The sequence below is a fragment of the Neolamprologus brichardi genome, chromosome 4, assembly GCF_056152115.1.
Source record: "Neolamprologus brichardi isolate AB-2024 chromosome 4, ASM5615211v1, whole genome shotgun sequence".
In the NCBI taxonomy this organism is placed as follows: Eukaryota; Metazoa; Chordata; class Actinopteri; order Cichliformes; family Cichlidae; genus Neolamprologus; species Neolamprologus brichardi.
The window spans coordinates 14,896,894-14,921,971 of record NC_142107.1 but is presented as its reverse complement, the minus strand read 5'-3'; the positions used below and the strand labels follow the sequence as shown (position 1 = coordinate 14,921,971).

The 25,078-nt window shown below is 37.1% G+C and overlaps 3 protein-coding genes across 3 annotated transcripts; 2 read left to right on the top strand and 1 right to left on the bottom strand.

Moving 5' to 3' along the window:
* Positions 1 to 1,202: 1,202 nt before the first annotated feature.
* Positions 1,203 to 8,278, bottom strand: xab2 (XPA binding protein 2). Its single transcript, XM_006798101.3, has 19 exons — positions 8,119 to 8,278; positions 7,718 to 7,866; positions 7,436 to 7,559; positions 7,131 to 7,328; positions 6,681 to 6,815; positions 6,416 to 6,580; positions 6,111 to 6,255; positions 5,866 to 6,017; positions 5,627 to 5,746; positions 5,386 to 5,517; positions 4,924 to 5,055; positions 4,696 to 4,809; positions 4,426 to 4,588; positions 4,138 to 4,328; positions 3,394 to 3,516; positions 3,132 to 3,303; positions 2,720 to 2,846; positions 2,482 to 2,591; positions 1,203 to 2,382 (listed from the first exon to the last, which is right to left on the bottom strand). Exons 1-19 carry the CDS (start codon positions 8,152 to 8,154, stop codon positions 2,321 to 2,323), a joined length of 2,550 nt encoding a protein of 849 aa, XP_006798164.1. The 5' UTR covers positions 8,155 to 8,278; the 3' UTR covers positions 1,203 to 2,320.
* A 2,953-nt stretch (positions 8,279 to 11,231) lies between these two features.
* LOC102796086 (myosin heavy chain, fast skeletal muscle-like) lies at positions 11,232 to 20,320 on the top strand. The gene is made up of 32 exons (XM_087839882.1): positions 11,232 to 11,435; positions 11,571 to 11,714; positions 11,845 to 12,001; positions 12,142 to 12,169; positions 12,242 to 12,353; positions 12,431 to 12,523; positions 12,605 to 12,668; positions 12,794 to 12,892; positions 12,974 to 13,077; positions 13,202 to 13,340; positions 13,455 to 13,573; positions 13,688 to 13,837; positions 13,920 to 14,090; positions 14,177 to 14,483; positions 14,636 to 14,712; positions 14,801 to 14,888; positions 14,978 to 15,095; positions 15,214 to 15,337; positions 15,429 to 15,565; positions 15,669 to 15,924; positions 16,108 to 16,350; positions 16,466 to 16,642; positions 16,736 to 16,881; positions 17,177 to 17,267; positions 17,355 to 17,744; positions 17,978 to 18,104; positions 18,493 to 18,611; positions 18,807 to 19,003; positions 19,084 to 19,267; positions 19,351 to 19,516; positions 19,741 to 19,865; positions 19,968 to 20,320. The coding sequence occupies exons 1-32, from the start codon at positions 11,232 to 11,234 to the stop codon at positions 20,286 to 20,288; spliced, it is 4,977 nt and encodes a 1,658-aa protein (XP_087696008.1). The 3' UTR covers positions 20,289 to 20,320.
* Positions 20,321 to 20,389: 69 nt separating this feature from the next.
* Positions 20,390 to 22,040, top strand: LOC148102983 (myosin-8-like). Its single transcript, XM_087839879.1, has 7 exons — positions 20,390 to 20,569; positions 20,655 to 20,780; positions 20,868 to 21,038; positions 21,148 to 21,252; positions 21,343 to 21,438; positions 21,686 to 21,817; positions 22,008 to 22,040. Exons 1-7 carry the CDS (start codon positions 20,411 to 20,413, stop codon positions 22,023 to 22,025), a joined length of 807 nt encoding a protein of 268 aa, XP_087696005.1. The 5' UTR covers positions 20,390 to 20,410; the 3' UTR covers positions 22,026 to 22,040.
* The last annotated feature ends 3,038 nt before the right edge of the window (positions 22,041 to 25,078 follow it).

Here is a 25,078-nt window from a genome sequence, read left to right as displayed (position 1 = left end):
ACTACCAGGTGCTCCACAGTGGAATCGCTCGTCCACTCCACCGTCCAATAGAAAATACGCTTTAACAATATGGGCGGGACTTCAGTGTTTATGATACAGCAGGTAGAGGTGTGGCGGCGCTTTTGCTACAGGTGCATCTGCTCGCACACCAGTGGGTCGATGAAAGGACACCTTTGAGTGCGAAAGTCAAATAGCCAGTAACCTTCGAAAACACATGTAGATTAACTATAACTTATTAATTTAAAATATTTAAAAAATGTGAACATTAGAATCTAAAAGTACTGTCTTAAATTTTGAATTAGTACCATAACTCGACTGGTATCAGAAAAAAATGTAGCCTACACAAACACACACATATAAAATGTACCTCTCTGAGTTGTACTCTACCTTCAGTTTATGTATTGTCATCAATGTCTTGATTGTGACAATTTCTGTAAATATTTGGGGTTTTAACTTGTATGTATTTGACTGTATTAGTCATAAACTACAGCACGTGTATGATCTTGGTCAATATATCCACCACTGCAGTGGGCCAACTCTTGGCCTATTGCAGACAGAACGCAGAGAACATTATGGACTTTTAGCTGTTAATTATTAAAAATACGTTTTGCTAAATCTACTCTGAACATACAGATCTATATATTATGCAGACAGATAGAAAACAAATATAGTAAACAATGAATCTAAGGTAGATGAAATTAGTAAAAGTATTTGTATTACTCTTTTACTTGTTCCCCTCAATTGTCCATTAACATGTGAAAGTAACGAAAACCATATTAAACTCAATGAAAAGCTATATTAAGATCTCAAATAACCATTGCCTTACAAAGAGCTACAGCAGTAGATACAGTATGGTGATGTTAACCTTATTACCTCTTTAAAACAACACAAAACACAAAGACTGGAACAGGGCAAATATACTGGCAGACTATGTAAGAAGTTTCTAAAATAAAAAAAAGGCATAATTCATTCTGGAAAAAAACATTTTGTTGGATGTTTAGAATGAGACTCGAGGGATTTCTTTTCCATCTGCTTTTAAACCCGTGTTTTCTGCTGCCATCCACACTGGAAAACAAATCTTAAGAGTGCCTCATCATATGATGTTCGTTCCAAAAGCCCTTCAAGTTCTCGACTGCAGTAACTTTGTAAGAGGATTACCTCTCAGCTATTTTAATCTAATTATAAAAGAAACAATAATTCCCAGTCACAACCTTTTCCCCAACTCAATATGTTTAACCCTTTGGATGGGATGGTAGCAAAGCATAAGGTCTTTTCTATCAAACGCATAAATAATTCTATATATTTAATCAAAAAGTCATTCTTCAAACATCATTGGCTACTTACAGTTCTGCTTCTAGTCATTTCTGAATAAAAGAACAAGAGTTCTAGAGGACTATATAGCAAATGCATCAAGCAGTTCAGTTTCTCTTTTAATTAGATTACTTTGAAAAGAAAACAGCTTTTTAATCAGAAGAATGTTGATGCAGGTTTAAAGGTATTTATCACTTCGATTACAAAGGCAGTTTTAGACATTCAAATTGTCACAGCCAGAACTGCTTGCACATAACTGAAAAGCACTGCCAAGAATGTGGAAATATGATTAAAAATTCTTCTCAAATACACCCAAAATACCACCATTTTTGTAACATTACTAGCAAAAAACTTTCAAAAATATCAATTAGCCCAGCAATCCTGCACTTATCACTGGGGGAAAAAATCATTTAAGTGTAGAAACTGTTTAAGTGTACATGTACTACTACAGCATGAAGATTTGGATAGTGACATTTGTCAACAAGTTAGAAAAGCTTTCGAAAAACTCTTGGCACTACAAGACACCCATCTACTGGTGAGCCTCAAGCCAACAATGTGAGGCTTGAATGCGCAGCTCAAGTTTCAAATGACTGAAGAGACATGCTCCTCCCCCATGTTTTTCTAGGGTAGAACTTCCTGTTTGGGAAAGATCCTGCATTTATTGGATTTAAAAAAATGTTTTCACTGTTTCTTTCTTACATTTTATAAAAAAAAAAATCCCCAAAAAGAACAGACAAACTATATCAGGTTTCAATTACAGTCATTGTGTTACTGCAAATAATAATTCATAACACATACAACTAAAAAGTTATCTTGAGCACCAAGTTTGAGAAATACTGAAACCAAGTGGTCAAAACAAATATATCTTATATTATAAAATACACAAATCCACAAGGAAAACAAACAGAAACACCAGTGCTCCCATAAAACTACACATTTATGAATAGTTCAGTCGAATGACCACAAGAGGACGTAGAACTCAAATGTACAAGTCTGAGAGAATTATTAACTAGTCATCTTTAAGCCCTCCAAAAACAGCTGTAGGGACGCTCTTCTGTTCAAGCTGCACCTCTGTAAAGCCAAGAGGAAAAAGAGGAATTCATTAAAATACCTCCATTGAAAAATGTTTACAAAAAATATTATGAAAATTGTTCTGTGTCTTTCACGCACCATCCGGTCCTTGGTCTTCATCGTCTTCATCCTCATCATCATCGATGTCTATTTCATCAGGATTGGCTTGTTTGGCAAGTTCTGCCAGCTCACTGCGAGAAGTGTCACTCCTGCATAATTAAAGTGAAAAGGATTCATGTGCCTCAGCTTCCTTTGGAAGATGAAGTTCTGTTATATTAAAAAGAAAAAAAAAGAAATCTACAGATACTTTTAACTTAAAAAATAATGAAGAACAAACCTGACAAAGAGAATCTTCTCTTTGGGTTTAGGCTTGTCCTGTTCAGCCTCTGCAGCAAGCTGTTGCGCTTTCTGTTCCAACATCTTCATATCATCAATTCCCATCTGGCCTGGAGCAAGATCTGACACTGAACACCAGAAACAGATGGTTAGACAAATGCAGAACCACTTGGAAAAAAAATAAAAACACACAAATAAATAAATACATAGAAAATGACACCTAAATGACCCTACGTTAATTCTTGAGTAGGTCTAGGAGGTTCCTTCAAGATTTGGAGTAAATACGGAGCATTCAATCATATCATTATAAATTGAAACATATCAAATAGCCAATATCTGATATAACACACAGTGATATTCATGTCACTACATCTAAATGGAGCACACTTTTAGGTTAATCCAACTTCTCCTACCAGTGCCTGTGGAGCTTGTTGTGGCCTTCAGCATCTGAGAGGACATAAAGTTGACCTGTGTGTTGTATGTAGCCTGGACACTTCGTTTGATCCTCAACATCTCTCTAATCGTGTCCTCATTTCCATGGCGGATCTCAAAATCTTTCCAGGTTTGCCAGAAATTAGCCGTCACCTGAAACGTCAAGTAAAAATTTGAAGAAATATAACCAAAGATTTTGAAGCAAACGTAGACAGAATGACTAGAAGGGGTGAATTCACATACCCTTGGGTCACAGATCTGGGAGCAGTAGGAGTAGATTGCTCTAGCACGATCAATCTCACCAAGTTTACTCTCCATGTCAGCAAACCGTAGACACATGTCTCTTGCATGCTCATCAGGAAGGACCTGGATAAACACAAACTGTATGAACACTGCACAGAACCATTTACCAAAACAAGGGATGCAACATGGTGTATTTTGTGAGTAACAGATCATGAGCAGAGGGGTGATGGGAAGTTTAATTTTGTAATGCAACTTTGTTCAGTAATTTAAGGTAACCAGTATTTTGTCCATCAGAATGTCAAGTTTAAGAGGCTCACTATTGTCTAGATTTATTATATCTGCAAAATGATAATGTGGTCAGTCATAAAATCAATTTTGCTCTTTAACTGATACGGATTATCTTACCAATTGTGGCTAAAATAAACATGATCATTGATTATAGTTTTCATCAATTTAATAAAATTCCGTATCTAGCGAACTATAAATGTAATATGACCTTTGGGATATTTACAATATTCTAACAGTGGCATAAAAGTGAATTAATTTGGGAAAAGTCTCATTTCTGGCCAGAAAAGTCATGTGATGAATAATGATATTCTGGAAAATGAACAGTAAAACGCTTTATAGCATCACATCAGGGCGGATCTTGTAATTATGAGTTTAGAATTCAAAAAAGAAAAAAGAAAAAAATGATTAAAAAGGATAATGCAGCTGTATGCAAGAGATAGGACAATGTTACTGTACCTCAATAGCCTTCTGGTAGATTGCTCTGGTATATGTAACTCCATAAATTTCAGCTGCTCTCTTGATGTAGATGTTAAACATAAGATGTCTCTCCTCAGTTTCTACTGCCTGTGTTGCTCTTTCATATACAGCCATAGCGTGTCGTGCCAATCCATACTCCTCCTCCAACTTGGCATACAGTAGATAAATAGCTGAAAAGAAAACCATTGTGGTTAAGTACATTTTATAACTGAGGGGGGCACTTCAATGTACTAAATTTGTCAGTGTAATTCAACCAAAGATATTCACTCTTAGCAAATTTGGCTGGGCAGCCATCCAATGCCTGTTCAAATAAATCTCTGGCTCTTTCCAACTTCTTGCCCCCATATCGATCAATAAACTTGGTGAGGTAAGTGTTCCAGATGTCGTAAACATTTGGCCACTTGAAAAGAGCAATACCACGTTCATATGCCTGAAAGAAATATTAATAACACCATTAAAAAGAGTACTACAGTCGACGAGGACAAATTGTATTTTGAAAATAAGTAGTGGTCTAGTTGATTAGCTACACATTATTACTTTAAAGCTTTCCTCAAAGTAGTTGTGCTCTTCAAGGAACATGGCGTAATTGATGATGATCTGTGGAGTGGCAATCCGGAGATCAATAATCCGGTCATAAACTGCTTTCGTAGACTGCCGAGAAAAAGAGAAAAGCTCAGACTTAACACATAAATGATTCTTAGACCAATATCAAATACTACTGGTATATAGGTCCCAAACCATATCACAGAAAATTACTGAACATACCTGGAAAGTGCCAAGACTTTCCTCCAAGTCTGCCAGCATTGACCAGACCTTCAAAGACTTGTAGACTCTGTTTTGGACAGGCTCAGAAGCATCAAAGTACTCTGCTTTCTTGGATGGGATAGCTGTTGCTTTCTAAATAAAATAAATACAAATATGTAAATGGTTTCATAGGTTTTTAAGGTGATGCAACTACTGATATTACACCCTTTGCTTAAAACTGTCTTCGTAAACAACTGCAAATATTTCTACTTGGTGCCAGTGAAACTACAGCCTATAACTTCAGTTACCAGGTATTAATTTTAAAATATACTTTCAAAAGACATTTAAATAACAAGTCCAACAAATGTCTTCTTTATTTCACAAACTGGTCATTCCCAAACAATATATGATGCCCACAAGATGTTCCTAAATATGGCTCCAAAAAGGATCATGTGCATGATGTATATGATGCAGATCAGTTACCCTCAGAATTCGTAGTGCCTGTTCGTAATTCTCATGACGAAGTTCCATCTCTCCATATTCACACCACACTGCAGCGAGGTCATCCACCTGTTTGTAGTTCACCTTGGTAGCCTTCTCAAAGATCGTCCTCGCCTGAGTTGAGTTAGTAAATAAAGTTAGTAAATACAGGGAATAATAATAATAATAATAATGATAATAAATAATCTGAAACAGGTAAATTTAAGTTTAAATAATGACTTACATCATCCAGCTGCTCATTTTCCTCATAGAATTTAGCAAAGAAAACCCAGAGCGAGTGAGGTTTCCCTGTGGCCTTCATTGGATCAATAGTCTGGACTGCCTCAGTGTATGTGTTGATGATCTGAAGAAAATAGGGCTATTTATTAGTAATTCACTACATGAAGGTAGTTTTTGTGTGTGAAATGTATATATTGTGACTTGTGCACTGTCCCAGCCATTCTCAAAATATTTAAAACCCACCTGTCGTGGATTTCCGTCATACAGTTTTACCCGCTTGTGCCACTCATGAACATTATGGGGGTTCTGTCTCAGGAGTACACTGTTCAACAAGAGGGGTCGGCGGGCAATGAGCTGCTCAAAGCGGGCAAGTCTTAGCTCCAGGTCTATGTCATCTGAGTGGAGAAAAACAAAGAGTAATGTACACATGAACAAAAAAAACCAAAACAAAAACAGTTATCAAGATTAACTCATCCACACATACTCACCATCCTCATCCTGCCCCATCTCAGCTGTAGTTTCCATCTTAGCAGCGATCATGCTCTCCTCAAATTGAGCATAACTGTCAAATACTTGTGTGAAATCCCTTACAGTGACTACTGTAAGGATGGCCTCTTCATAGACATCACGTGCCTGAGGAAAAAAAAAATGTTTGGCTACAGTTGAACAAATTCACAGATAACAAATTATTTTAATGCAAACGACTCAACCTAAAAAAACGTAAAGTAGAGATGTGTTTTAGTTAGTTAATTATATTAGGGGTGAAAATTAATGCTATTCAGAGGAAACACACTTTCTCAAAGTGGCCACTCCTGATGTAATAGTCAGCTAAGGAGCACCAAAGTTTTCCAAGTTGATCTGTGAAGCGAGTGAGGCCTCCTCGAATGATGGCTCCTACATTCAGAGAGGTCACCTTGTCAGGATTCTGGGAGATCAGGTCACATAGTTCATGCCACAGCTGTCCAAAAAAAGAAGAAGAAAAACATTTTTTTAGATTTCTTTTCATTTAGCTTAAAAGGCGGGAATGTTGAAAAGTGTCTGGAAGAATCCCATCTTACTTGATAGTTAGACTTTCCCTCTTTGGACACAAAGTTTTCATCATTGACAACAGCTGCTAGCCGCACAGCTGCTTCATCGAGGCGGCCAACAGACCGCAAGTAGTCTATGTATTCCTCTGCATTTTCTGGAGAAAGCTACAAGGTATCAAGAGAAGACAGTAAGACATTAAACATTCAGAAAGAAATATTTTCGCAGGTATTCTGTCTGAACAGATTAGGGAACTTGTCTATCTTTTAAAACTTTCTTAATCAGCCGTAAAGCTTGTTATTGAATGCTTGTAAGGTCTTTTGCATAACAGCTAAGAATCTTCAGATGCTACAGACAACATTTATGCCACAGAATACACTTTGAAAGATGACACCTGTAAAACAAAAATAAAATCAGAAATCACCTTAACATTTTAAATGACAGTTGCTGTATGGACTTAAGGTTGTGCAGTATCTTCTCACCTTAAGGTACCTGCGGTACACTCGGATGGCTGTCTCAGGCAACGGCAAGTCACGGACAAAGCGGAGATACAGAGGCCAGATGCGTGGGTGCTGAGTTACAGGAAGAGCTCTAAGTGCTCGGTCAAATGTTCTACGACTTCTTGTGATCTTGCATTGAGACACAAGGAACTGGCAGTAATCCATCCATATTCTAGGCATCTAGTTTAAGCAAAGACAAATAGTTAGTATTATGCAAAGCTCTTGCAGACCAAATATTACTTTTCTGAGTAAAGTGGCTAAGCATCAAGTTCTATAGCAGGTATTACCTTGTGCATGAACACTAGTGCCCTTTCATGACAATTATTGACTTCTTCATAGCCTGGTTCTGTGATACATTTCCCTTTGACTTGTTTTCGCCTCTCTCTCAGATAATTGTACCACAACTTATAGCTGCAAAAATGAGTGGGAAGGGTGGTTAGACAGTCGGGAAATACTTGCTGCACAGAATCTTGTAAAATAATGTATAGTCTATGGGTTTTGAGTTATCCGTTGCTATTGGCTTTTCAGCACAATGTCCACAATTTTGTTGTAACGGTCTTGTTAGTTACCTGCCAGGGAGTTCTTTTAGAGCCCGCTCATATATCATATTGAGGGTAGATTTTGGTCCATTCTGTTTGAATTCGATGTAACGCATCCAGCACTTGACTGAATATGGATTCCTGATGATCTCCTCTTCATAAGGTAGATCGTCGTCCTCCTAGTATCCAGAAACCAAACAGCGGTGTTACTATTGTAGCGATTTTTCATAGTTAATAAATCATAAAAAGATCATTTCTTTGTTTCAAATGTGTAAACACAGTCGATTTGGCAAAACGTATCTCTGATTTCAAGTTTTATCAAACTTCCACATTAGCTAGAATAAAGTTAAAGTTAATGCTAGCTACCCAAAACCTCTAATCAACAAACACTAACAAATGTTCTGTGAAATATACGGTGTAGTGTAACTTACAAATATGACATCGGTTTTTCCGTTTAATGTTTTCATTTCTTCACAGAAAAGGCGGCTGTTCCGGATAAAAGCTATGCTAACTTTAGCAAGCTAATACTAGCTTGCGTACTCAAAGCGTGTAACCCTCACAGGAACTTCCGGTGCCAGAGTGCACAAGCCCGAGTCACAAAAAACTACAAACGGCGCGATGTTTGTAGTTCAGAAGAGCTCTCGCGTACATTAGCCCAGAAAAATATGTTTACTGTTTATTGTGTCTAAAAAAAAATAAATCTACATTTAATATCAAACGTCTTCTTTCGAGTAATTTATCTGACATTTAAGCAACAGTGTCTCTCTTTTTGGCACAACTTTATTAACTGAAGGAAATTAAATCCAATATAAAAATGCAATGACAGGTACATTTAAAATCTAGCAGATAAGCATTGTTTTAACTATCTGAGAAAGTGGTTAGCCATATGCTTGAATTTCCGTCTTGAAACATTTTCTGTAACTGTTTTCTTTAAATCATGGTAAGTGAAGCTCTGCTGGTAAAATGTTTCCAGGCAAATAATAGTCCAAAAATATGTACAGTGCTTAAGCAAGTCATTAGGCCATATTGTAGGCTATCTTATATCAACATATAAATCACTGTAGTAAGATGATTACTGACGTGAGTCTCTATGGACCCCAGGAATAAACTACTGTAAGAAAACACCATCTTGCAAAATGTTCTCATGATCTCAATCTGACCTTTTGTTAAAATCAAGGGATAAATGTACTGAATAAATACATTTGGTTCAAATATAGTTTTTTTCTGGTTGCACATGAAGCATCTAATATGTTTACAAGGAGCTATAAAAATTGCACAGTGTGACGAAACCTGCCTACTGCACCTATGATTATCGACTTAAAAGTTACAGAAAGGTATACCTTTGGGGTCTGTGAATACACAAGTTAATAGAAATCCAGTTAATGAAGACAGAGAGCAAAATCTATTTATTTTTGCGGGACTTTTTTGTTTGTTTGTTTGTTTTTTACAAAAGTAAACATGTCGTAATGTTTTATAGCTTTTAATAAACAACACCAGTTTCCCCTTTTTGACTGATATAATTATCTACACCATCATTAGCCAACAGAAGTCATCAAATTATAACTCGCATATCCCAGTCCTTAAGTTATTATGAACCCAGTTAGATTTATATAATTCTATGTCAAGTTAAAGACAAAAAAAACTGTGATTCTCCATTTTGTTTGTTAATTCCTCTGAGTGGCATTCAGGCGGCTGTCAACCATTTGGGAGATTATATAGATTATTCTACTTTTGGGACTATGCTACTAATGTTTTAAAATGAAAGTCACACAGTTGATCAATGGCACCATATTTCAAAAAGAAAAACAACATCAAATTTAGCTTGAGGATAAAGATCTTTGACCGAGGTTGTCTCTACTTACCAGTAGAGAATGGAATGGGAATTCATTTTGGAGGAGCACCTAAGAGGTGCTGGTGTACAGTTGCAGAACATTGACACATCTCATATTCCAATAAAACTGAATGTATGGCCTTTTCCATACAGTTCAAGTGGTATTACATATTGCCTTATAAGCACTAGAAGAACATTTGCCAAACAGGCTGAGATAAGACCTATAATAAGTCCCACTCAGATAGATATGCCAATGCACTGCAACTGTATACCAGCAACACATGGAGGCTTCTCCAAAATTAATTTTCATTCGTACTAAGAACATGTTTAAAGGTGTGGCTAAGTAGTGACAACCTCTCACTCTAAAATAAAATAAAATAAATATTTCCCAAGATTCAAACTTTACCTGAGTTAATGATTTATTGGTTAAAATTCGTGCTTAAAAATATGTTCATCTATTAGCAACTATTTTAGTGCATACTTGAGACATTACTCTTTTTATGAGCTAAAATAAAGCTATTGCCAGTGCTTATTTAGAACATATTGCACAATATTACCAACATAAAATTGCATTATCTTTAAAATTAACATAATTTCTATGAGGGGTTTACTTTTCTTGTTTTTGAGTCATGTAAATGATACTACATTTTTACAGTATTATAAATATCTGAAATGTGGACAAGCTATGACACTCAATACTAATGACATTTCAGTACATCTTTCCAAATGGAAAGAGGTAATGGGTTTAAAAAGGGAAGTCAAAGCAACAACTCCTGTAATAGATTATTTATGTTTTCAAAATGGCTTTAATTTGATCTTTTTGTATCATTCAACAAGGATGACATAGAACATACAATGTCCCATGCAATAAAGGAACTTGAAGCTGCTTTATTTGCCTATTTATTTATTTATTTTTATTTTCAATCTTACTATACTTCTATAAAATTCTTTTCCGGCTTGACTGATTAATTTAATATTTAGTTTTCCTTTTCCTGTATTGGAACTATTTTCTCATTTAAGCAAGATCAAATCTGGTACACAAAAAGCTGAGTAATAATAATATGTCACAAGAGGGGTCTTCAATGACAAGGATGCTTGACCAAATCGAGAGGCAGACTGCTGCTGACCAAGCTGTTTAAGCCTGTATAAAAGCAACTACTTCAGTCTCGTTGGAGAACTGAAAGGCATCCCCAACAGGTCAGTGCTTGTTTGTTTATTAAACTGAATTAACTTTTAATCAAATTTATCATACCCTTTCTTCCATTTTTTCAGTTTAGCACTGGTAAAGAAAAGGAAATATCAAATGCTACTGATTTACTGATCAAATAGATTAAATCTTTGATTAAGAGTTGAAATGAAACAGTTGAAATGTTGTGTATGGATTACTGAATGTTTGAAAACCGTAAAAAATTATGCAACCAAGCAACACTGCTTAACTGAAATTCTGTGTGATGTGACTGCTGTAGGTGATAGCAGTACAAATATGTTGACTTCCATCTATATTTTTCTTTAAATGCATCTTCAGATAACAACAGATCAGAGCCACTCAGTCGGGGTAAAGTGAGGTGAGATGTGTGTTAAATAACACAACTCCCAAATGGTTATAATAATGTTCATTAAAAAAATATTTCCAAAAAAACTATATTACAATTAAATATGTCCCAACTCATTCATATCCCTTCTCCTTTTGTCAGTTACCACTAAAGTGCCAAAATGAGCACAGACAAAGAGATGGAGCAGTATGGCCCTGCGGCCATTTATCTCCGCAAGCCAGAAAAGGAGAGGATTGAGGCCCAGACTGCTCCATTTGATGCCAAGTCGGCTTACTTTGTGACTGTTCCTGATGAGATGTATGTCAAGGGCAAACTTGTCAAGAAGGAGGGTGGTAAAGCCACTGTTGAGACACTTAACGGAAAGGTAAGTGAATATTCATAAAAGATTCTAACTTCAAGAATTCTGACCCTTCAACTTTCTCAGGAAAACAGATAAGATTAATGTTATATATTAAATAATGTACTTATCAATTTTTTTATTGTTTTTTTTTCTATGTAGACAGTCACTGTAAAAGAGGATGAAATCCACCCCATGAATCCCCCAAAGTTTGATAAAATTGAGGACATGGCCATGATGACCCACCTCAACGAGCCTGCCGTGCTGTTTAACCTCAAAGAGCGTTTTGCATCATGGATGATCTATGTAAGTGTTTAACAAACATTTAATAATGGTGTGTTCTGATCTCTACTTTTCAATACTGGAGAGAACTCATTACAATGATATAGATTCAGTGTGGACACAATGACATTTGTGAACTTACTCTGCTTTCCAGACTTATTCCGGCCTGTTCTGTGTCGTCGTGAATCCCTACAAGTGGCTTCCTGTGTATGATGCTAAGGTTGTCGTGGCATACAGGGGCAAAAAGAGGATTGAGGCTCCACCCCACATCTTTTCCATCTCTGATAATGCCTATCAGTTCATGCTCACTGGTATGTCTTATTTTAGGGGATATACTAAGTATATATATATATATATATATATATATATATATATATATATATATATATATATATATTTGATCATTTGTGGTTTTAAATTAACAATTAATTTAAGTATTTGTTCTTTTCAGATCGTGAGAACCAGTCTATCCTCATCACGTGAGTAATATACCAATAATGTCACATATGAAAAAACACAATAAAACTCAATTCAACTCTTTCTTTAATCAGCGGAGAATCTGGTGCAGGAAAGACTGTCAATACTAAGCGTGTCATCCAGTACTTCGCAACAATTGCAATGACTGGATCCAAGAAGGCAGAGACTACACCTGGCAAGATGCAGGTATAACTGCTTTTACTTGGAAAAAGTAAGTAAAGTTTTTACAATATACCAACAAAGGTGTAACATAATTTTTCTAGGGTTCCCTGGAAGATCAAATCATTGCAGCTAACCCTCTGCTGGAGGCATATGGTAATGCCAAGACTGTGAGGAATGACAACTCCTCTCGCTTTGTAAGTGTTGGAACAGAAAAGAATATCAGGTTTTAAAGCAAACTGTCAAAATAACTGTTAATTTAAATCTTATATGTTTAGGGTAAATTTATCAGAATTCATTTTGGAACCACTGGGAAGCTGGCTTCAGCTGATATTGAAACATGTAAGTTATTTTTGTTTTTTTAATTTATTTTTTACATTTTTTTTTTTTTTACATTTTATTCACTGTTGCTGTCTGATGTTATGAAATCTGCATGCTTTTGTCTGACACTGAATTTTTGGTCTTAGATCTGCTGGAGAAGTCCCGTGTCACCTTCCAGTTGTCTGCTGAGAGGAGCTACCATATCTTCTATCAGCTGATGACAGGCCACAAGCCTGAGCTCCTGGGTATGTACTCACAGCTATTTGTACCATGAAGTTGAATTTAGTTTCATAACATTTATTTATGCATTTCTTCTGATCTTTCAGAGGCTCTTCTGATCACCACAAATCCCTATGACTATCCAATGATCAGTCAGGGTGAAGTGACTGTCAAAAGCATTAATGATGTGGAGGAGTTCATTGCAACTGATGTAAAGACCCAGTTCACTGCAAATACATAAATCATATATGTATTTGTGTGTGTATATATATATGTAGAGAGAGAGAAGACAAAAATATCACAATGTTAATTAATACCTTTTATGTGCAATTCAGACTGCAATTGACATCTTGGGCTTCACTGCTGAGGAAAAAGTGGGCATCTACAAGCTGACTGGTGCTGTGATGCATCATGGCAACATGAAATTCAAGCAGAAGCAGCGTGAGGAGCAGGCTGAACCTGATGGCACTGAGGGTAAATGAGAAAAATCTACTAAATCTGTTGATTCACAGAAGATTAGAGTCTAACTTGGGCTAACTAAATATTTTCCAGTTGACCAAAAGCATTAAATTTCTATTTATCAATCAGTGGCTGATAAAATCGCCTACCTCATGGGTCTGAACTCAGCTGACATGCTGAAGGCTCTGTGCTACCCAAGAGTTAAAGTTGGCAATGAGATGGTGACTAAAGGTCAGACCGTCCCACAGGTAAGTGAGTAAAAGTTTTAAAATATTTGCATTTTGACATATGAACATATACTATTATTTATCTTTTCATTTATTTAATTTTGAGAAAAACTAATTTAAATTCTCTTATTCCAGGTCAACAATGCTGTCTCAGCTCTGTGCAAATCCGTATATGAGAAAATGTTCTTGTGGATGGTTATCCGTATCAATGAGATGCTGGACACAAAGCAGCCCAGACAGTTCTTCATTGGAGTGCTGGATATCGCTGGATTTGAGATCTTTGATGTGAGCACTTGAGGAATATTTGAGTATTTTTGAAGAAAAACAATCTTTTGCTATGAAATTAAATACCATTGTACCATTACAGTTCAACAGTTTAGAGCAACTCTGCATCAACTTCACCAATGAAAAACTGCAACAGTTTTTCAACCATCACATGTTTGTCCTGGAGCAAGAGGAGTACAAGAAAGAAGGTATTCAATGGGAGTTCATTGACTTTGGTATGGACTTGGCTGCCTGCATTGAGCTTATTGAGAAGGTAAACAGCTGCTCTGGAAGAAATGTACGTGTGGTTGTATATACTACCTCCATAAAATATTAATATATTATGTAACATTTTTTCAGCCAATGGGCATCTTCTCCATCCTTGAAGAGGAGTGCATGTTCCCCAAGGCCTCTGACACAACGTTCAAGAACAAGCTGCACGATCAGCATCTTGGCAAGACCAAATGCTTTGAGAAGCCAAAGCCTGGAAAGGGCAAGGCTGAGGCACACTTTGCTCTGGTTCACTATGCTGGTACAGTGGACTACAATATCACTGGCTGGCTGGACAAGAACAAGGACCCACTGAATGACTCAGTTGTGCAGCTCTACCAGAAGTCTTCAAACAAACTGTTGGCCCTCCTGTATGCAACCCATGGTGGAGCTGATGGTAAGAAACAAAAGTGCACACAAGCTCACGTGTCCAGTACAGATAGTATGTATCTGTCTAATAACTATAATGTGCATAATGTAGACTAATATGTATACTCTGAAAAATATTCATTAAATTCCTATGATGAAATTTACTATTTATGAAAACAGAGGCTGCTGGTGGTGGTGGCAAGAAGGGTGGTAAGAAGAAGGGTGGTTCCTTTCAGACTGTGTCTGCTCTCTTCAGAGTATGTATAGATTTGTATTGCAGGAAAAATAATTTTTTACTCATATTTAAATATGATTAACCTATTATCTAATGATGTTGATCTACAGGAGAATCTGGCCAAGCTGATGACCAACTTAAGAAGCACTCATCCTCACTTTGTCCGTTGTCTGATTCCCAATGAGTCAAAGACCCCAGGTAAAAAGCCCACAGTCCTACTAACTGCCCAAAACATTACACAGTGACATAAATAAAATTTTGAAACATTATGAATTTCTGACTCTCAGGTCTTATGGAGAACTTCCTGGTCATCCACCAGCTGAGGTGTAATGGTGTACTGGAGGGCATCAGAATCTGCAGAAAGGGTTTCCCCAGCAGAATCCTCTATGGTGACTTCAAGCAGAGGTGTCAATTTGAGTTTAAGAGTGGCAGATTAATTTTATCTTATTGAAAACACTTTTGTGAAGAACATCATACCAAAAGATGAAATGCCTATGAGTAAAATGATGATTCTCTCTTGAAGATACAAAGTGTTGAATGCCAGCGTCATCCCTGAGGGACAGTTCATTGACAACAAGAAAGCTTCAGAGAAGCTTCTTGGCTCCATTGATGTGGATCACACACAGTACAAGTTTGGGCACACAAAGGTACACCTCATTATTTTAATGAGTGTAAATAGAGTGTCCATTTGCACAGCACTTATTGTTATTATTTAATTATTTTTCCATAACAAAATAGGTGTTCTTCAAAGCTGGTCTGCTGGGCACTCTTGAGGAGATGAGAGATGAGAAACTGGTTGAGCTGGTGACCATGACTCAGGCTCTCTGCAGAGGATACGTCATGAGGAAAGAGTTTGTGAAGATGATGGAGAGGAGGTAACATTATCATACTAAACTCTATTGTATTCTCTTTTATATTTCCTTCCTCATATTAAGATCCTACGACACTAAAAGTAACACTCTCATGTTTGGTTTTTAGAGAATCTATCTACTCCATCCAGTACAACATCCGTTCTTTCATGAATGTCAAGAACTGGCCATGGCTGAAACTGTACTTCAAGATCAAACCTCTTCTGAAGAGTGCTGAGACTGAGAAGGAGTTGCAGAACATGAAGGAGAACTATGAGAAGATGCAGACAGACCTGGCTGCTGCTCTGGCCAAGAAGAAGGAACTGGAAGAGAAGATGGTCAGCATGCTGCAGGAGAAGAATGACCTGCAACTTCAAGTGGCTGCAGTAAGTAATAAAAAAAAGAACAAATATATATGCCTATAATGTCTTGTATGCATGTTAGCTGATTCTGACCGTGTATGTGGCACAACAGAGTATAGATTTTTTCAAATGAATAATGAGCAATTGCCAAGACACACAACATGACAGCACTAAATTATACATTGTTTTCTGTTCCATGTATTATAGGAAGTTGACAATCTCTCTGATGCTGAAGAAAGGTGTGAGGGGCTTATTAAGAGCAAGATCCAGCTCGAGGCCAAACTCAAAGAGACAAGTGAGAGACTGGAGGATGAAGAGGAAATCAATGCTGAGCTGACTGCTAAGAAGAGGAAGCTGGAGGATGAATGCTCTGAGCTGAAGAAGGACATTGATGACTTGGAGCTCACCTTGGCCAAAGTGGAGAAGGAGAAACATGCCACAGAAAACAAGGTTCAGTTTATCTATATCTGAGAGGAAAAAATGACTCTAAATTAAAATATAGTAATTCTTTCCTGATATATAGTTGTTAAGTTATATTTAAATACATCATTTGTACAATTCTTAGGTGAAAAACCTGACAGAGGAGATGGCATCTCAGGATGAGGCCATTGCCAAGTTAACAAAGGAGAAGAAAGCCTTACAAGAGGCCCATCAGCAAACACTGGATGATCTCCAGGCAGAGGAGGACAAAGTCAACACTCTGACCAAGGCCAAGACAAAGCTGGAACAGCAAGTTGATGATGTAAGAAAACTATAATCATATTGCTTTTTTAATGGAAAGAGTATCGAATCATTGTCTTTCCAACCACTTGAATCTACTGACATGACTTTATAGCTTGAGGGTTCACTGGAGCAAGAGAAAAAGCTCCGCATGGACCTTGAGAGAGTCAAGAGGAAGCTGGAGGGAGATCTGAAACTGGCCCAGGAATCCATAATGGATCTGGAGAATGACAAGCAGCAGTCTGATGAGAAAATCAAGAAGTAGGGCATTTTTCCGTTATTACTAGCAAAGTTTGTTTGTTAGATTGTCCACTCCGTAAATGTAGACTACAAAAAGTCACCTGCAGCTAAATGTAGTGCTGTAAGATCTGACATGTTTATGCCCTACTTTGTCCACAAATCTCTAATGCCGAACAATAATGTCATCACTCAATGACTTAATTTCTTAACTATGTTTCTGTGAGTAGCAGCGAAATAGTAAGCTTTCTTTACTTCAAAGCTGTCTTTACATGTTCAAATCTATAATACTGAATTTGCTCTTCTTGTCCTGTTACAGGAAGGACTTTGAAATCAGCCAGCTTCTCAGCAGAATTGAGGATGAACAAACCCTAGGTGCTCAACTGCAGAAGAAGATCAAGGAACTGCAGGTAACACTGTTATAACTCAATAATATATTCACTGAATCTAAAGCATGTTCAATGGGTAATGTCCTTTTCATATTATCATTGCACTAGGCTCGTATTGAGGAGCTGGAAGAGGAGATTGAGGCTGAGAGGGCAGCTCGGGCTAAGGTAGAGAAGCAGAGAGCCGACCTTTCCAGGGAGCTTGAAGAGATCAGTGAGAGGCTCGAGGAAGCTGGTGGAGCAACAGCTGCTCAGATTGAGATGAACAAGAAGCGAGAGGCTGAGTTCCAAAAAATGCGTCGTGATCTTGAGGAATCAACTCTGCAGCATGAAGCTACTGCAGCAGCTCTCCGTAAGAAGCAGGCTGACACTGTTGCAGAGCTCGGAGAGCAGATTGACAACCTCCAGCGTGTCAAACAGAAGCTGGAGAAAGAGAAGAGCGAGTACAAGATGGAGATTGATGACCTCTCCAGCAACATGGAGGCTGTTGCTAAAGCAAAGGTGTGGGTTTTTTTTTTTAGAGTACAAAGTTTGTTTGAGCATTTAAAAGCAGGTATTCATGAACTGTTAACATGAATAAACCAAAATTATTTTAGTTACAGTTACTTTTTCTAAATTTAAAATAATTTTCAAATTATTGTAAACAGTTATATATTTATGTGTTTATATATATATATATATATAATTAATTGCAGTACATCTCTTTTATAAATAACATATGCTAATCTTCACAGGGCAACTTGGAGAAAATGTGCAGGACTCTTGAGGATCAACTAAGTGAACTCAAAGCTAAAAATGATGAGAATGTTCGTCAGCTGAATGACATTAATGCCCAGAAGGCGAGACTTCAAACAGAGAATGGTAAGTGATGTATAACAAAGAAACAGTCTTTTGGTGGCGTTATCAGTTTTGCACATTCACATGTACTAAGCTCAGGTTATTTAATTTGAGTTTAAGAGTGGCAGATTAATTTTATCTTATTGAAAACACTTTTGTGAAGAACATCATACCAAAAGATGAAATGCCTATGAGTAAAATGATGATTCTCTCTTAAAGATACAAAGTGTTGAATGCCAGCGTCATCCCTGAGGGGTGAATTAAATAACCTGAGCTTAGTACATTACTCATAGGCATTTCATCTTTTGGTATGATGTTCTTCACAAAAGTGTTTTCAATAAGATAAAATTAATCTGCCACTCTTAAACTCAAATTAAATAACCTGAGCTTAGTACATGTGTGTTAATTACAGGTGAGTATTCTCGGCAGCTTGAGGAGAAAGAAGCTCTTGTTTCTCAGCTCACAAGGGGCAAGCAGGCCTTCACTCAGCAGATTGAGGAACTGAAGAGACACGTTGAGGAGGAAGTGAAGGTCTGAAGTATTTTCTGTCTTCTTTTTTGTCATAGCACTTACTAATTTAAACACATAAGTTTTAAATCAGCTGGGCTGTCCTCTAATTTGGTTCCTAGTTGTTACCATTTAAATTTCTCATCCTCTCAGTATTAGACTTTAATATTGACTTAAACATTAAAGTTGTCCATCTGACATTGATTGTGTGTTCAACAGGCCAAGAACGCCCTGGCTCATGCTGTTCAGTCAGCACGTCATGACTGTGATCTGCTCAGAGAGCAGTATGAGGAGGAGCAGGAGGCCAAGGCTGAGCTGCAGCGAGGAATGTCCAAGGCCAACAGTGAGGTGGCTCAGTGGCGATCCAAATATGAGACTGATGCCATCCAGCGCACTGAGGAGCTGGAGGAGGCCAAGTAAGTCATGATACTTTCATTGTCCTAATTGGGTTTCACAGTTTTTTCATTAAACAACTACAAAATTCTTTTAACAACAGGAAAAAGCTTGCCCAGCGCCTGCAGGAGGCTGAGGAATCCATTGAGGCTGTGAGCTCCAAGTGTGCCTCACTGGAGAAGACCAAGCAGAGGCTGCAGGGTGAGGTGGAGGACCTCATGATTGATGTGGAGAGAGCTAATGCTCTGGCTGCCAACCTTGACAAGAAGCAGAGGAACTTTGATAAAGTAAAGATTTAAACATAACCAATATCATCAAAATAAACATACACGTATAATAACAACCAACTAATTAACCTACAATAACATAGGTCCTGGCAGAATGGAAGCAGAAGTATGAGGAGAGCCAGGCAGAGCTGGAAGGAGCCCAAAAGGAGGCTCGTTCTCTCAGCACTGAGTTGTTCAAGATGAAGAACTCATATGAAGAGGCTCTGGATCATCTTGAGACCATGAAGAGAGAGAACAAGAACCTGCAGCGTATGTCAATAAATAAAATTATATCTCATGAGGGTTATCCTCTGACCTTTATAAATGTACTTTATAGAACCCATGTAAATGTTGTCTGTTTGAAAACTGTATTTTGGAAGATTCTGTGAGATTTTGAATCTAACTCTAATTGCTGTGTGGTCTGATATTTAAGAACAAATATTACTTTCAAAGTGCTGTTTTATTCTTATTCATTTTTTATTCTTATTCTGTAGAGGAGGTCTCAGATCTGACTGAGCAGATTGGTGAAACTGGAAAGAGCATCCATGAGCTGGAAAAGGCCAAGAAGACTGTTGAGACTGAGAAGTCTGAAATTCAGACAGCTCTGGAGGAAGCTGAGGTAATTTATAGAAATTGACTTTGAAAGAAAACAAAAGAAAACATGATTTATCCACTTTATGTTGAAATGATTTTTTAACATAGCTGTTTAAATCATTTAAAGGGAACTCTGGAGCATGAGGAAGCCAAGATAATTCGTATTCAGCTTGAGCTAAACCAGGTTAAAAGTGAGATTGACAGAAAGCTGGCAGAGAAGGACGAGGAGATGGAGCAGATCAAGAGGAACAGCCAGAGGGTGATTGACTCCATGCAGAGCACTCTTGATGCTGAGGTCAGGAGCAGGAATGATGCCCTGAGAGTCAAGAAGAAGATGGAGGGAGACCTGAATGAGATGGAGATTCAGCTGAGCCATGCCAACAGACAGGCTGCTGAGGCCCAGAAACAACTGAGGAATGTCCAAGGACAGCTCAAGGTGAGTTGGTAGATCGTTTGTGTGTTTGTGTTTTTTTAAATTAACCTCCAAGCAAACAATCATAATATCATTTGTTTTTTTGTCATCAGGATGCCCAGCTGCACCTGGATGATGCTCTCAGAGGACAGGAAGACATGAAGGAGCAGGTCGCCATGGTGGAGCGCAGAAATGGTCTGATGCTGGCTGAGATTGAGGAGCTGAGAGTCGCTCTGGAGCAGACAGAGAGAGGACGCAAAGTAGCTGAGCAGGAGTTGGTTGATGCTAGTGAGCGTGTTGGACTGCTTCACTCTCAGGTTTATATTATTCATTTACAAGAACTTTGTGATTCCATTGAGTGAGAATCACATCATTAAAATATTCTTTTCTTGTTTCATTCAGAACACCAGTCTTTTGAACACCAAGAAGAAGCTGGAGGCTGACTTTGTCCAGGTTCAGGGTGAGGTGGATGATGCTGTTCAAGAAGCAAGAAATGCTGAGGAGAAGGCCAAAAAGGCTATCACTGATGTAAGTTAGTACTTTACAAGCCTTCTTTTCTTTTCAAAATTTTTGTTCATGCTTGATCAATAATGCCAATACCACCCATATTTTCAGGCTGCCATGATGGCTGAGGAGCTGAAGAAGGAGCAGGACACCAGTGCTCACCTGGAGAGGATGAAGAAGAACCTGGAGGTCACAGTCAAGGACCTGCAGCACCGTCTGGATGAGGCCGAGAACCTCGCCATGAAGGGTGGCAAGAAGCAGCTCCAGAAACTGGAGTCCAGGGTATGTACTCTATATAAAGTCCAGCTATTATTAAGTGTAACACTTTGATTGTCTCATAAGAACTCATTTTTTCTCTGTACTCTAACATTTATTTATCATGGCATTAAAGGTCCGTGAATTGGAAGCTGAAGTTGAAGCTGAGCAGAGACGTGGAGCTGATGCTGTTAAAGGAGTCCGCAAATATGAGAGGAGAGTGAAGGAGCTCACCTACCAGGTGATTACATATTTATGTAAATATTCACCTTATTCAAGTCCCTAAACTCTTTCTTCTCTAGCCAGCAGTAACAGTTTTTTATCTATACAGACTGAGGAGGACAAGAAGAATGTGGTGAGACTTCAGGGTCTGGTGGACAAACTGCAGCTCAAAGTCAAGGCTTACAAGAGACAGGCTGAGGACGCTGTGAGTAAAATAGTTTTTAATTTTACAAATGGGAAGCACAACTTCATGAGAAATGACACAGGCAGAAATTATCAAACACATAAAGAAAGAGAGATGCAAAAGGGACCAACATCTCATGAGAATTTCATGTCAATAGCACTTTTAGAAATATATTTACTTTGAAAATGGGTGACAAGTTCAAAACTAATTTATCTGCTGTATGATCAGATATTTTTTAAACAATGCAACATACTGTAACACTGAATAGGAGGAACAGGCCAACACCCACATGTCCAGACTGCGAAAGGTCCAGCATGAGATGGAGGAAGCTCAGGAGCGTGCTGACATTGCTGAATCCCAGGTCAACAAACTGAGAGCCAAGAGCCGTGATGTTGGAAAGGTAATTCATTTAATTTGATCTTACACAAAATGTACCTTTGTTTACTGGTTTTGTTCTTTATAGTATCCCAAAGTATTAATTTACTAGTACATAGACCTTTAATTTAAGGTGTAGACAATAGTGCAACACCACATGGGACCAGAGTTTTCAATATGTGTTGAATAATTATGTTTTTCATAATTCTTTCCAGGGTGAAAAGGCTGAATAAGAGACATCTTTTGGAATCTTTTGACAGTGTTCATAAAATATGAACTACCTGTTGAACTGACAGCTGAAAATGCATTAATTCAATAAAATCTTAAATTATGATTTAATGATATTTATTCAGCATCATTTACTGTCTATTCTATGAAAGTCACATTTTGATATGCAATGTCTGACACAGTAGCTTCCTCAGAATAATTATGAATTAGGACATTGTCCTGGTTAATGAGGACAGCCCTTTTGCCAAGTGTTTCCAAAAGCTTTTTGCATTAGAGATAGCTGGGTTAACATTTGTCAACATTTATTTCCATAGCCATTAAAAAGGCTTTCGGTGTTATACATAGTATGAATTAAATATTTTATTTGTATGTGATGAATGCTCATAGTAATTATATACACAGACATTATCATACACTGACCATGGTGTAGTATGAATGGTAATAAAGGAGGTCCTCCTTAGGAATATTGTAAAACTTTTGAAAATAGAGTTAAAAGTCCAAACTTTATGCTGTCCTTCGTTTTCTCCACACCCGTCCCATCGGCCGTATTAGAGTAATTGTCGGGCTGATTATGGTTAGTTCTTATTGTAGACTCTATAGTATTCACACTCAAATTAGGCTGATGATGCCTTAGTTTGGCTTCTTACTTCCACACTATTTTCAGTTATAAAAATATTCCTTCATACAGACTAGTGTGTGTTGATAATAAGATGTCCAAATGCATCTTGTAACCAAACTTTAATGGGTACATTTAACAACAAATGCCAAAAAGCCATCATATGTTTTCGTCTGGATAGTTTTCCCCACACTTGCATTGCTCTGGGATGGTATCCAGCTCAGTTGAAAAAGGCAAGGCAATAAAAAAAAATACAAATGGAAATCTACAATACACTTACTAAAAGTTCAATTTCAAGGAACTGCAAGTGAACATAAAGCTGTATCTTTGATGTAATACTGTTATAACCGAAAGTATTTAACTTCTTATACATTTAATTCTCTCTAAATCACTAATTACTAAGGCTCTGACTGTGGAAAGTTAAGCATGCCATACTGTCTACTATCTCCATTGAAGCAAAGCATTTTGGAGCTGCTGGCAAACATGAGCAGTACATAAACAAAATTGTCTTTTTACTGTAGCAAGGAAACACAGCTAAAACATGCATGCCAAAACATTTCCCAAAGGTTTCTTCAAACACTTACAGTATGAGTAATGCATTCTAAATTAATTTGTTCACGAATCACTGTGTCTGTCACAAAGTAAACCTGGGCATGTGAATGTGGTTATAACACAAGCCACACATTACTGATTAAATAAGCCAATCACACAGGGACACGGACCACCTTATATGTATTCCAGAAGCCTCTGTCATCTGTTTATGCTTACTGACACATAAGGCCTCCCTTGCTGGTGCCTTTCTATTTTTAATCATGCTGTACAGCTTACCTCGACTAAAAATTTGACAAGTCATCAAATAAGTCATACTGGATCCAAATAAAATCTGATATCTCCCCCACAGCACATCTCATGACCATATTAAACATGCAGTAATTTAAGGTTGATGATGTTGTATTTCTATAAAAGCAAACCGGTAATTAAAGCCAGTAAACCAATATGTATGCATGAGTTCTTTCACTCGACCCAACTAACTCCACCATAATCCTCTTGGAATCCCCTTAATGTGGATGCCTGAGAAAATAAATTTAGTGTATAATTTAGTGTGTATTTAGTATATACATGTACATATATATATATATATATATATATATATATATATATATATATATATATATATATATACATACATACATACATACATACATACACACACACACACACACACACACATATATGTGTGTGTATATATATATTAGAGATGATATGATACCACTTATTTATGTCCAATACCGATACAGATATCATAAATTTGGATATATCTGCCAATATGAATCCTATATAGTCTATTTTATAATCAGTAAAACTGTTTTTTTAATGTCTTGCTGCATTTTGTATAACTTCATACAAAAGAAAAACAAAAACACTAAAGCTATTCTATTATACTTGCATAAAAAATACTACACTGCACCCAAAATATTTTGCAGTTCAGCAATACTAATCTTTTTATTTAAACTTTTAGCAGAACTTTAAAACTGAGTATTTAAAGTAATCAAAAAGTAATTTAAAATGCAATTTTATGCAGATTTCAAAAACTCTTTGGGTCTGAAATATCAGCACAAAATAATGTTTCTATTCAACAAGTATGGGAAAAAAGTGTTTTCATATTTTTTTAAACCATGAAAGTGTTTGGCCATGTTTTTCACAAAACTAAAACATCACTACTTTCATGTCTAATTCTCTGTAATGAAGGCGGAGTAAACTGGATCTACGCTCTGTGCCCAGTGAATGCTCACAAGGCAGGGAGAACAAATTTTGTCAGGGAAACCTACCTTGGCACAACAACTGGTTTCGCAGTATGTAGCAAGGTTCCAGATGCTTTCAGTGTGAACTTCAGACTGCCGACAGGTCCCGCACACAACAGCTGCTCTTTACTGGATCGGATTACTTTTGTTTTTTTCTCCCTGGTATCCGGTATATATATATATATATATATATATATATATATATATATATATATATATATATATATATATATATATATATATATATTAGGAGTGCAACGATACACAAAATTCACGGTTCGGTTCGGTTCGATACTTTAGTGTCACAGTTCGATATTTTTTCGATACAAAAAAATGTTCATGCCTTTTTAATTTGTCATTTATTAAAATTATAAATATATATTTAACTCAAAAGTAGTTTTTAAATTTAATGTTGCTGAAACAACAAAATAATAAAAAAATAAATCTATCTGATCGAGGAATCACTCATCTTTGGAAAAGACAGTTTATTACAGAGAAATGTCTCTTTCCAAAATAAAAGCTATACTATACGCTTTTTCTGGGCTATATTCTCAGCAGCATATTAAACATATCCGGTCCCCATAAGGAGAAACATGTGCTAACGGCTGTCTAAATGACTCGGGTAAAGTTGTAGCATGCG